The sequence below is a fragment of the Ursus americanus genome, chromosome 19 (assembly GCF_024610735.1).
Source record: "Ursus americanus isolate L20-20 chromosome 19, mUrsAme1.1.p, whole genome shotgun sequence".
Lineage (NCBI taxonomy): Eukaryota > Metazoa > Chordata > Mammalia > Carnivora > Ursidae > Ursus > Ursus americanus.
In genome coordinates this window covers 38,763,969-38,778,132 of record NC_142145.1, presented here as the reverse complement: position 1 = coordinate 38,778,132, position 14,164 = coordinate 38,763,969, and the positions used below count along the sequence as shown (strand labels likewise).

General features: G+C 38.7%; 1 protein-coding gene across 2 annotated transcripts in view; it reads left to right on the top strand.

Moving 5' to 3' along the window:
• RNF125 (ring finger protein 125) overlaps positions 1 to 12,892 on the top strand; it is a 35,290-nt gene extending 22,398 nt beyond the window's left edge. The window contains exons 5-6 of one of the 2 annotated variants that reach the window (XM_045781887.2): positions 5,983 to 6,090; positions 10,074 to 12,892. In XM_045781887.2, coding sequence (XP_045637843.1) covers positions 5,983 to 6,090; positions 10,074 to 10,142 — 177 coding nt within the window. In that variant the 3' untranslated portion in view covers positions 10,143 to 12,892. Of the gene's footprint in view, positions 1 to 5,982; positions 6,091 to 8,879 lie in introns of both variants that reach the window. The other variant, XM_045781885.2, reaches the window with a different exon arrangement.
• Positions 12,893 to 14,164: the final 1,272 nt, after the last annotated feature.

The window sequence follows — 14,164 nt, the reverse complement described above, 5'->3', positions numbered from 1 at the left end:
GTTTTATGATAGGTCCTTGGGGAGCTAGAAGAAGTTAGAAGAAAGCGTTAGGATGGCATAATAATAGCAACCATTTACCGAGTTCTAAGTGCTTCTTTGTCTCCTAGCAACCCGAAGGCGGTGTTATCCATACAACCTGAGCCCTGACCACTAGTCCCCAGGTGCTGCTCTGGCTGGAGGTCTTGGGCTGCATCCCAGTAACACTCTGGGTCGGGTCATGTACTGGTCTGTCCATTGGTACCGTGTACTTGCTCCGGCAGAAATCCAGTCCCCGTGCTGCTCAGTTTGGCCATCAGATTGAAGGTGGCCCGTGGAAGCTGGGTCTTCCTTGATTTAGAGGTGATAGAGGTCACTGAAGAAAGTGGATCTGAGGGCAGAAATAAACCAGGAATGGTGGGATCAGATTGCCCGTAGAATTAATAGTCAAAAGCCTAGGCTTTGGAGGAGATAAACTTTGGTACCAATCCCAGCAAATCCCACCAATGTCTTTGCCTTGTTTCATCATTTGTAAAATAGGGAAGATAATGAGAATGATGCCTTTTTCACAGGGTAATAGTAAATGAGTCAAGTGATAATGGTGGGCTACTACTTTCCAACTATATAAAACCAAGGCTGTGGAGATTTTGAGGAAGCCGTGTACTCTCTCGCACTCAGGGAACCCAAGCTGGAAGGGTGGGCGAGGGAAGTGATGAATTTCAAAAGACCAGGATGCTGTTGTGGCCTTGAGGCAGGAGGAGATTGTTCACAGGATCTGTGGTTCTGTAATACATGAGAGTTGTCTAGAGGTGGTCTCTGGAACAGAAGACCTTCAGTTTTCCTGTTAACGTTTCATGCTGGAGTACAAACTCAAGCCACGTGTCACTCTGAAGGATCTAGAACCGCTAGAATTCAGGATATACACTTTGGTTATGAAAAGGCTGGAAGTAGATACTGTGGCATATTTGGGGTTCACATGCTTAGGGATCCCCAGTGGGGGCAGGTTGGTGAAAACACCCCGGGAGAAGTCCTAGGTCCAAGGCTGATTCTGGACTGGTGTGGAAGTTAACAAGGAATTATTGCTTTGAGGGGCTGGGTTGTTAGGTTTGCTTACAGATAAGATCAGTGACCTCATCTGACTTAATCTGGTGTAAGAAGTTTCATGGCAGTTAGAGATTTGAGCAAATGATTCTGCCTTCTAGATAAAATTAGATAATTCAGAGATCGAACCGCGAGCGACTAATCTTTCCTGAGTTGCTCAAGACCGGGGTAGTAGGTTAAGAACATCAAGGAGTTTCGACTTCCCTTACATGCAGCTTTAAGAACCAACTGCTCCTTTTTGTCACATGGTAATTATATTCTGCCATGTTTTATTTATTTATTTATTATTTATTTTAGAGAGAGCGCGCTCGTGGGAGCAGGGGGGAGGGGCAGGCAGAGGGAGAGGGGGAAGGGAGAGGGAGAAGGAGAGAGAGGCGGAGAAGCTGACTCCTCCTCCCCGAGCTCCGAGCCCACACAACACAGGGCTTGATCCCAGGATCCCGAGATCGTGACCTGAGCCGAAACCCGGAGTCGGAGGCTTAACCAACTGAGCCATCCAGGCGCCCCTGCCATGTTTTGTTTTTTGAAAATTTGTGTCTGTGGAATATTAAACTCAAAGGAGTCCGGTGACATAAGCAGCATGTTTCAGATTGAATTGAGGGACCACTTCTGAGAGAAATTTGGTATTTTGTTTTGGAAAGGGAAGCAGTTTCAGCAGGAGCCACACTTTCTGGCTGTTCCGTCTGCCCAGAGTGCTCTTTCTTTCAGTGGTTGGCTCCTATTTATCCTTTAGAACTCTGCTTAAATCTTACTTCCTTGGGTGCCTGGGTGGCACAGAGGTTAAGCGTCTGCCTTCGGCCCAGGGCGTGATCCTGGCGTTATGGGATCGAGCCCTGCATCAGGCTCCTCCGCTGGGAGCCTGCTTCTTCCTCTCCCACTCCCCCTGCTTGTGTTCCCTCTCTCGCTGGCTGTCTCTCTGTCAAATAAATAAATAAAATTAAAAAAAAAATCTTACTTCCTCAGGGAAGCCCTCCATGACATCCAGATTACTTTCAGCTCTTGCTTTTCTCCCCCCTTTTTTCTCATTTATCACAATTTGTAGTTGGGTGTTTGTGTCACGTCTGTCTCTCCCTGTAAGGTATCAGGTTCACAAAGTCACGGAACATAACTTCTTTGTTCAGCACTGCCTGCCCACCTTTGGGAGAGAACCTAGCACATAGGAGGATAGAGTGATCGTGAAAAATAAGATATTAAAGAAGAGCATAATTCCATTCACCCAGATTCAAGGGTTGCAGTAGTCTCTTATTTTCTGCCTTGCTCCCGAGATTCATTCCTTAAGGGAAGGGACAAGACTTTTATTGGTTTGGAACATAAACTATGGTGACTAGAGCCTGAGCCACCTGCCCCACAGTGGTTTATTTCTGTGGGTAATTTAGAATATCTGTGACTCGACTGGGCAGTGGGAGTGTATATGCATAAATGTTTTGGAAGGAAGAAAAATCTTTATTAAATTTGCTTTCAGACTCTTGCTAAATTAGATGTGCAATCTGGTACCTTCATTTTGGTTACATATTTGCCTGTAATTATTTTCAGTGCATGTCTCTTTTCTCTTTTTTTGGATTCAGGAATTTTAAATTTCTTCTCCAAATGGCACTTGCCACCAGATAGTTGCTGTGGAGGTTAATCTAAACCACAGATAGAACTGGGTGTCCCTTGTAATAGATGTTCTGAACGATTGACGTTGGTGGTAGCTTCTGGTATGGTGGCTGTTTTCACCCATGGAGTTCACCATCACATACAGTTCATACTGAGATGAGGTCAGCATCTTTTGAATATACACTGTGCATTGATTGATTCCTAATATGAGTATCATGGCCTGGGAGTATTGAGTGGAGGCACGTAATAAAGGATGAGCTGATGTTAGCCAATTGGCAACATGAGTGAGAACATAGGTGAACACTTAGGTACTTGACGACGATTAGTCAGTCTCTTACCATTCCTTTCTCCTTCCTGTTCTTACCCTCTCCTCCCTCAGGTCTGATCCCTCAATTTAGGACACAAAATAAATCCTTAGAGTAGTATAGATGTTCACCGGTTGTCTTCCAATGGCCTTCTGGAAGAAACCTCTTGAGTTACACAACTAAATATTATGTACGGAAGAAGACCGAAGTCTCCACTAGCTCCTATCAACATCAGACTAAAAACAGAAACTACTTTGCTTAAAGTTCCAGGCTTTCTGTATCTTTCCCCTTCACTAGATCTGGAATCTCCTTAATAGTCGGGTCAGGGCTTAGCATCTCTGTACCTGTGACTCCTGACATGGGGCCTACAGAAACCATAATAGGTGCTCAAATAAATATCTGTTGAGCAGAACTGGCCCCAACATATCCTTCCAAAATCATCTACCACTTCCCCCACATGCCCTACCTTCAGCTTCCCAGAGCTTTTCCCATTCCCGAAGCAGGCCTGTCCATTAAGGATCTCCTGCCTTTTCCCATATTGATTTCTCTGCCTGTGATACTCCTTACTCTGGCATTGCTGGCTCGTTCTTCAAGACTCATTTTAGTTACCAACAGCTTGGCTGAAGCCTTTCCTGATTTCCTGGGCAAAATTAATGATTCCCTTTTTAGATCTTGAACTGCCTTTCTGAGTATAACACTTGAATATATGATGTAACATCTTGAGTATAGCACTTGCTATGCAGTATTGAAAGTATCTGCTTACGTGATAACAATAGCAACCATTTATCATTTGTGCCAAGGACTGAACTAATATAATGACCGAGCTTCATAATGTTAAATGACATCTTTTAAAAATACAAACAGCTCTGCCTGGCAGTGCTAATTCTCATTTTGCAGGATAAAATTAAATTACTTGCCAAGGCTAAGTCTATGAGAGGCAGGGATGAAATCGGAAACTATTTTCCGGGTACTGGGAATGCAGGAGTGAACAGGACACGTGGAGTTTCTTCCCTCACGGAGCAAGAACAAGGATCAAATAGTAGTGAATCCATGGTGCTTATTAAATACCTAGTATGTACCTGGCCCGTGGAGGACATTATCTCTAAACATCGGAGCTACTCCGCAAGTGAGGCGGTGCTACCTCCACTTCACGGAAGAGGGTAATTCATGTGCTGAGGGTCAGTCACACAGCTAGGAAGAGCTGGTGCTGGGATTTGAAGGCTCTCTGACTTCACAGGCCAGGCAACCCAACTGTATGTTCACTGGTTTCCATATTCCAGGTGCTCAGCACATAGTAGAGGCACCATAAAGAGTATTGAGTGAACAAATTTCTATAACTAGTGTCCCTTCATTCAGATCACAAAAAAATTAATGTTGCTTTTTTGTTAAAATATTTCTTGGTCTCAGCTGTGTTCTCATCACTATGTAAGGGTCCCAGGGGGGATTAAGTGGTATCCTGGGATAGCCAGTGCTGCCAAGTAACCAAGATAGCTAGAGCATTAGAAAACCATAAATGACTATAAAGGGATAATAACTTAAATGATGCAATTCTATTAAAAATAAGACAAATATTAATGGAGTAGAGCAAAATTCAGAAATAGAACCATGTATAGATATTGAGCATACTGAAACTGAGACCCCCTCCATAAAACAATAAGAATTACATAAAGACCTCATTTAAATTTAAAGAAAGATGTTACCATCTCAACAGATAAATTAAGCACTGTTATAATATGCAGAGAATTTTGAATTGTCTATTAGGAGGCCTCGATCCCAGTTCTGTTACTTATGGTGGTATAAATTTCAGCTGATTTTTTTTTTCCTTTCTGAAATTGAGTTCGTGAAAGAAACAGGGTATTAATTAATTCACTAGGTTGTTTTGAGGATCAAATAAGAATACCACCTAATTTTTTTTTTTTAAAGATTTTATTTATTTATTCGACAGACAGAGAGACAGCCAGCGAGAGAGGGAACACAAGCAGGGGGAGCGGGAGAGGAAGCAGCAGGCTCACAGCAGAGGAGCCTGATGTGGGGCTCGATCCCATAACGCCGGGATCACGCCCTGAGCCGAAGGCAGACGCTTAACCTCTGTGCCACCCAGGCGCCCCAGAATACCACCTAATTTAATGCCTAACACATACCTCGCTCTCAGTAATCATTCTGCATCTGATATTTTAAAAAATGAAAATGTGGAGAAGTAGAATTAAAAAAAAACCCTAGGTTAAAATGTAATAAAGCAGTGAAAAAAATGTCATAAAGTAGTATATGTTTCTTTAAAGATTTTATTTACTTGAGAGAGAGAGAAAGAGTAGGTGTGAGTAGGGGTTAGGGGTGGAAGGAGAGGGAGAAACAGACTCCCACCAAGCAAAGAGCCCAATGTGGGGCTCAATCGTAGGACCCTGAGATCATGACCTGAGCTGAAGGCAGACGCTTAACCACCTGAGCCACCCAGGAGCCCCGACTCTTTCTTTAACATATACTGCTTTAGGGGTATATGTTACACACTCATGCAAAACTGATGAAATCTAAGTAAGGTTTGTAGTCTAGTTAATTGGTTTTGATAATGTACTGCAGTTTGTAAGGTATTACCATTGGAGAAGCTGGATGATGGAGTCATGGGACCTCTTGCATTATTTTTGTAATTTCTCATGAGTTTATAAATACTTGAAAATGAAAATGGTTACTTTTTAAAGTCATTAAGTATTTCAAGAGGGAGGCAACTAAGTAAATTATGGTACATCTACTAACTGCAATATTGTTTAAATAATAGATGGATAAATATGAAATAGCTATACTGTTAAGTATAAGAAATGCATATGAAGAAATAAATGCAATTTTATTTGGTTAATATTATGAAGATTTATGCAGTTTTAAAATATGCTGAGGAATGGCCAATAGATTCATAAAGTTAAAATTCACTTTGTTGAATGGTTATTTAATTTTTTAATTCTGACACTAATTATTTTAAATTCTTTCTTGAACTCCTGATTTTCTTTATTTCCAGTTCTGTCCACTTTGCCGTTTACTACCTAATGAGAATCCAGGCAGCTTTAGTGGCAGTTTAATAAGACATTTGCAAGTCAATCATACTTTGTTTTATGATGATTTCATAGTAAGTATATATTTTTTTTACTTTTACGTTATGTTTCTGTGTGGTGTGTGTTAAGCTTACCTTTTTAAATCCAAGTGAATAAAATTATAGCAGAAAAAAAAATGTGTATAGACCTGAAGTTAAGTATCAGCATTAAGTAGGAAATTATAAAAATATGATGTTTATAAACTTGACTGTTGATATTATCTGCCTTACACAAAATTATTTTCTTTGTGATCTAGATAATTAGTCATTGTATAGGGTACTAGATTTCACTTTCAAATTATTTTAATTTCTACTCTAGTCCCCTCCTTATATATAGTTTTAATTTTTATGAAAGTTGAAAGCTTATGTAGCTGAGATGAGATGAAATCACATCAGTAATGAAATGGCTCAGTTTGTTCTGCAACCAGTTGCTATTACAGTCCATTGAATGGATGATAACAGATATGGCATTATCAGTGACTATAGTAAGACACACAGGCCTCATTTTTTATTTAAATTCCACGAGACACGAAACTCATGTCTATTGAATGTTTTTAAACTGAAAAAAATTGTATTATGAAAAATTATACAAAAGCAGACAGAATAGTACCACGGACCCCCATATTTCAATAACGACCCATCAGTAACTACCAACTATCTCATTATATTAAGAATTTTTTCCTTTCCATTCATTGAGAAATAATTGATATGTAGCACCTGGTAGGTTTAAGGTATTCACTAAAATGACTTGACTTACATAGTGTGACCTGATCACCACAATAATTTTAGTTAACATCCATCATCTCCTATAGACACCAAAAAAATTTTTTTTTCTTTGTGATGAAAGCTTTTAGGATTTACTCTCTTATCAGCTTTCAAATATACCATACATTAGTGTGAACTCTAGTCTTCATGTTGTCCATTTCATCCCCAGTATTTATCTTACAAGGGGAAGTTTGTACCTTTTGACCCCCTTCCTCCCAACCCCCTTCCTCCAACCCAAGAAATTTTTTTTTTTGGGATGAAAGAAAAGTTAGATGTAGTATGAATAGTTCTAACTTATGACTGTATTTCCCATGATCAGGAATGAGAATAACAAGCGAAAAGTTAATGTAGCCTTTGTTCTGCTTCTCTCCAAGTGTTGCCATGTGAGGGTAATGTGTTATCTCCTGAGTCCCTTTCAGCAAAGGCGTATTGCCTATTATAGAAGGAAAATCTCTCATAGCCATGTTGTGAAATAGTATATTTTATTGTTACCACTATCTAAATACATGAAATACTTAGGCTAAATTTAACTTTGCATGTAATTTTCACATGATTTTTGACTGCTGTCTTTTTATGCAATTTCAAGATAGAATTTAATAATCGTTGAAGATCATCCCTTGAAAGTATTCTCCCCACTTTCTGATCTGCCCACTATGGTTATCCAGATTCAACACAAGGAGCTTGGGGTCTGACCTGGGTTTGAGTAACAGCTCTGTCTCGGTCACAGCTCTATGACCGTGGGAAATGTATTTAACCACTGAGCCTGTCTGTTCATGTGTTAAGTGAGGAGAGTGAAAACACTTCGTCCCCAAGGCTGTTGTGAGGATTGAATGCGATAGTGCGTGTAAAGTGATTTGCACAGTTTGGGCAAGGATGTTAGGGCAGCTGGAGATGGGGCGAGGGTAAATGGAGGTACTAGGACCACGTGAAGAGTTGAGCAGGCTACACAACAGAGGTTCCAGCATCAAATAATGTCTTTTCTGGCCACCGAAGCACACAGGGCTTCTCATTTTTGCAACACATAGGGCTTCCTCTTTACCTTAGCTCCATAAGATGTTCTAAAAACCAGGTTGATTTCATATTTGTTCTAGCTGTTAATGTTCAGTCCATTCTTCTCGAGATTTTCCAAAGTATGATACAGGGCTGGTCAGGAGGAAGCAACTTCGATGCAAGTACTTTCAACCCACTCAAAACTGTATTCTTGGTTGTGGAAGTGAGATGGAATCATTCTTATTTGTTTTGCCTTTTGGTTTCCCGAGCTACCAAGTGCCAGACTATGCACTTTAAGAATATTATCTCATTTTATTCCTTACAGCAACTTCTGTGAAGTGAATATTGTGTTACTGTCCTCACTCAGCTATGAAACATCTGAAGCTCAAAGGTTAATAAATTGCCTAAGAACAAGCCAGGATTCAGTCCAGATCTTGTGCTCTTCTGGGCTTTGGATTTTGTTGATTTGCCTTTATGCTTTCATGTTTTAGAATGGATTTCCAATAGAGATTTTACTTTTTTTCTTTTTTTTTTTTCCAATTTATTGCAGAAGAGGAGATGGATTGCAGAGAAAAGGGCTCTTAATAGGTTTTGTTTTATTTACAGAATGTGCTGACCTAAAGTTTTGGAAGCCATTTTGACCATGGGGAGGCAGGGAGAAAGAGAGTTTTGTGTTCAGCATGTTTTTCAGAAAGATAGTAGTACTGCTGAGATTGGTGAATTCTGGGGGATGTCTTGACTTTTCTCCGTATTACATGTTTATTTGGAACATAGCACCCTAACCAGGATCTATAATGTTGACTAAAATGACTAATTTAAATTCCAAATCAAGACTATTTTACTATGACAATAACTAGTTAATTGTTAGGCAGTAAAATTAAGTAGAAAATGCACTAGCCCCAAAACAAAAGTCCTGGGGTTTATGACAAATTTTTGTGAAAATTTGGACAGGTCACTAAATTCAGGACTGTGCTTTCCTGCAAAATGAGGCAGTGCCTTGACCCTTATTTTCCAGTTGCTGAAAACTGTCATCTCTGACTGTGTTTCTAATTATTTTTCTTTATTTGTAGGATTTTAATATAATTGAGGAAGCTCTTATCCGAAGGGTCTTAGACCGGTCACTTCTGGAATATGTGAATCACTCAAACACCACATAATTTTATTAAAAGGAAAGGAAAGGAGACCATACAATTGCACCATTTGTTAAGATGCTGCTTGAACAATTGGAGGGGAATTGGCAATATTCGATGGGCAAAAATGTACAAGACTGTTATACGTTTGTCCATGTTTATTGTTATATTGCGTTTTAAAACTGCTTTCATTTTGATGGCTTAAATCTGTTTTACATCCTTGAGTTTTTTAGACACATAACAACAAAAAATAGTCTCCATCAGCCATTAATATATGGAAGAGAAGGCAGGATATGTGGGTGAGGGGTCTTTCTTGCAAATTGGATGATACTGTGTGTAATGCTACATATTAATAACTACTATCATGGTTGAGCAAGATAACTAATCTTTGTTCTATGTAAAAAGATGGAGAGTGAAACCAAGTGTGGACATTCAAGGAAATACGAAATCTGTTCTAGTGCTTATCTAATCTCTAACAGAATATTATGAGTAGCCTTGTATCAGAGTAGGAGAGGAAAATTTTAGAAGTCAAAAAAGTCCACTTAACCAAATTGTAAAACATAATACTGTAACAAAATAAATTTTGTGTTAGGAACGTATACTTAATTCTTTGACTTTTTATAACTATGCACAATAAGAATTTAATATTATATTTTTCAAATATTTGTAGCTTATTATTTAGAAATATTTCTATAATATAGGCAATTTCTTAAGAACCTTCAACTGATATTTATAGTAGAAGTGTTCACATCCATAATTTTTAGTGAAAAACCCTAAGGGCTTTCATTTTTTTAAAATTTTTTTCCTTTAGAGAAAACACAAAATATAAATACTGAAAACCAAACAAAATATAGGTCCTTACATCATGATAAGGAAACACTGTTCTAGAACTCTGCCAGCCACTCTGGTTGTCCTCTTTTTGTCCAGTCACAGTTATCAACCCTCTTCCCAAATTCCACAGAAGTAACCACTACAGTGATACCCATTGTAACCACTTCCTTGTGTTTCTTTATTAGTACCCAAGTGTGTATCTCTATAGACTATATTTTAATCTTATCCATTTAAAATTGTTTTATTGGCTACATCTTCCACATCTTTTTAATCTGTAGGTTCTCCCTTCTTTCTTTTCCTTAGGATTTACTGAAGAACTTGGTGTCGTGGCCTGTAGAGTTTCCCACAGTCTGTATTTTGCTGATTGTGTAGTCACGGTGCAATTCAGCACATTCTTTCCTCTGGATATTGACACATGGATCCAGATGTTTGAATAGACTCAGGTCCAGTTCTTTTTGGCAAGACTATAGGTCATGGTGTGTTCTTTCATTAGGGGGCACACAATGTCTTGTTCTCCCTATTTGTGATGTCAGCTGAAATTGATACTCAATGCCTACATCCATTGATTTATTTTGAGTTGGAGGATATTCTAACTCTATCATTTCTCTTTCATTTATTAGTTGGAACACTTTTATAAAGAGTTGTTCCCCCGCCTCTACTATTTGGTTAACCCCTGGTCACGTTTGTACAGGAAAGAAAAAGTAAATATTTGTATTTTCCTTTCATTTACTATTTTTCAAGATAATAAACTTGCTTCCTATTACCTTCCAGATAGCACTTCTTTTTTTCAGTGTTATGAACTCATGGATTCAAACATATTTGATAGGCTTCAACCCGTTTCAAATATTACCTTATTGAAGTCCAAATTGTCCCATCTTTGGCCATTGGGAGCCTCACCACCATTGCCTCTGAGTCATTTGGACACTACACTAGCTGTCTTATTAGCTTCCTTGCTATCCCAGAAGACAAGATACTCCAGGCTCAACTTGTGTGTTTCCTGCCTCAGACCTGGAATGAGCCATTTCTCTAAGAAGCTTGGTTACTTTCAGTGAGAAATGGTATTTCAAAACCGTAACCAGGGCTCTAAGGAGGCTCATTGCTATTCGATTGGCCATTGTTTCTAGGAGAGAGGTAGGAAATCTCTATTTTTTTTAATAAGATAAAACACTTTGTGAGTTTATTGTGAAACTTCCAAATCAAATTGAGTACTACAGAGTTTTTACTTATTCCTTTCTATTACAACTGTGTTGCCATTTTCTAGACTGAGAATCCTGGTTTTCAAGGACACAGAGCATGATAGAGTTAGAATATCCCACAATTATTCATTTCCTTTATTTACCTTACACAGGCAGCAGCCACAGAATAACAATGCTAATAACAACCATCACCAGTATGATAACTGAATCAATTAAAATTTTTTCATTTGCTCTTCCCATTCTCTATTTCTAAAAGTCACACTGTGTCAGCATTTCCAGAACATATTTGTATAACATACTATGCTCTCTCCCTTCTATCCCTCATTTAGGTTTAGTTCTTCAAATAACAATATATTTAGCGCTTGCTACTAGTGGTTATCTGATGGCTCTATTTTTCATATCTGGCTCTTGAATGACGAATCCAGGATGTAGAATGACGTCTCTGTACTGTAAGCAAGCAAAGGAAGCTATGAAGACTAGTGATAACAACCGAGGATAAAATATTCGGCTGTAGTTAGCTTTTTAATTGTCATCACTTACGAACTTTGTTCCTTACACATAAATGTAGTCATAATCACGGTGCCACCAATTTTTTATAATAAATTATCTATTCCTTCTTTAAAGATTTTCTTACTATTCTGCCATCCACTGTGAGGTAATTAGAAAAGCGTAAAACCAGACAAAATCTAGAGGGCCTTATTCCCTCCCTTTTAGACACTGGTTTCAAGCTTGCTTTTCACAGCTGCAGGCAAATAAGTACAGATTTTTAGTTTCACAAGCTCTTGTCCTGCAATTTGGATGGGTCATCCAATAAAGCAAAACCCGCTGGACAACAAGTGCAAAAAGAGAGGAATTTTTCAGAGATAATCAAACTGAAAATCTAGTCCCTAAAAAATAAAACAATATATTTTTGAGCATCAGTACTGACTATCCAGAAAATAAATCCTCGTTAGTTCAGAGCAACACAAAAGGCATCTTTAAGTCTGTAAAACTTGAAAAAACTTTAAAACCTGGATTTTAAGTAAAGCTTTAAAAAGTCATCTACCACTATTAACCTCAGCGCAGCAATTCTGCAGCCTGTCCCTGGATTCCTCTTAGCATAATTTTGCCACCTACAGGACAAATGAGGTGCTGGCCGCCTGAATTATTTTGCCTTCTGAATTATTTTGAGTTCTAAAATGGTGAAGTGCAAATACTCATTGTTTTCACGGTGCCTTTAACCTTTTATAAAAAGGAATTTATAATTCATTGTTTTAAAAAATGAAAACCATAAATCAAACCATCATGCTGTACACCTTAAACCTTATACACTGATTGATCTGTGTGAACTATTTCTCAATAAAGGGGGGGGGCATAATGAAAACCAGTATTTGCAGCTGTTGACTACTAACAAAAAAGTTCCACTCACTTTCTTTATAGCGCCTCAAGATGCATTTTTTCCAAGGCTTTATAAGGGAAAAACGGATTCACGTGTTATTCTTTAAAAGCTAAAGTCTTTTTACCCAACAAAAACCTATGGAGGTTTTCCTTCATGTACTTTTCACCCAAGTTTCTAAAATGTAGGTTGAAAAATTGGATAGTGAATCTATGATAAACAAAGCTTCAGATCAGATCTCCTAAGAGATCCTGTCTCCAGTGTCGTTGCTTCATTTCTTTTCCTGGTGCTAGGTCTCTTTCATTTTGAAGTGAGGTTAATCCAGTTATTAAAAGTTTATGATATCATCATTTGTACCTTTGGACACTGAAGTTATTTTAAAAAGTCACTAAGAGAGTTCTTTTATTATTCAATTGCAACAACAAATCTGTTTAATGATCGGAATTTAAAATGTACATTTCTTTTCCTTCTGTAAATATGTATTATTGTTAGAAATAAAGAATGGCAGGACCATTGCTTTCATTAAAATATCCACTGTGTCTGTTCTTAAATATGGATCTTGATAATTTTTTACAAACTTCGCTTTTTAAGTTGTCATCATTTGGCAATATCTATCACAAGCATATACGTTCATTTTAGGCCAATGGTTCTCAAATGGGGGCAGTTTTGCCTTCCAGGGGACATTGGCCATGTCTAGACACATTTTTGGTTCTCATAACTGGGGTGTGCTGTTGGCAGGGATGTGAGTAGAGGCCAGGGATGCTACTTAACATCTACAATGCATAGGACAACTCTCCACAGCGAAGAATTACCTGCCCAAAATGTCAATAGCGCTGAGGTTGGATTTAGGCCAAGGTAATGCTGAGCGTCATGGAGTTAGTACTAGTTCGGTTTCCAAGGGGCTTCATTGAAATTTAAAAGGTAAGATGTAAATGGGACTCTATAAATCCTACCCCTTGCTAAATACATATGAAATTTTGGGTGGCAGTAGCTATCATATGTACCCCAAATGAGAATATGTTCAAACATATGAAAGCTTTTTGGATTTTTCACAAGAAGAGGTACAGGCCAGAACACAGATGTTATTGACATGACCTCTGATGACTGTTTACTGAAAGTAAAAGATAGAGGCAACCCAGAATGGGTTGAGAAGACTTACCTTTATCACCTAGATTATCTTTACTGAAGATAAGACAAAATATTGCAGAAGAACACCTATGTCCGAGATCCTTGAAGTTAAATATTTAAATTTCTACCTTATTACTGGAAAATCATTTGATATATAATCGTGGTGTCAGAGAAGACCACATATGGGTCTTGATTAAGGCTAGTCATTGCCGAAAAGCAGCCATATGAGAGCCCAGTGAAGGTGAGAGATTACTCAAGATAGAGTAGGTCATGCTGCGATTACAAACAACCCCTAAACCCCAAGGGTCACCTGAAGTCTACTGTGGATCTTGGCTATTCTCCAGACAGCTGTTCTCCAGCCTCAGAATCCCAGATTGTTTTGATCTCATGGCATTTGTATATTACCATGTGCTTCCCCAGTTACCCCTTACCACAGTGGGCTGGAGAGTTGGTTACACAGGTCATTTCCACTGGACATTTCATTTGCCAAGGCAAGTCATGGCCAGATGTAATTTCAAGGCAGTGGGGGAAATGCAGTCTTCTTGGTAGAAGAGAACTGGATATTGAGATATAATAGTAATGCCAACCATGAAAATAGAAAGCCAGGAAGAGCTGGCAGAGACCAGGAGGTCTACAGGGAAAAGGTATTAAAAAGACGTGGGGAGGGGCGCCCAGCTGGCTCAGTCGGTAGAGCA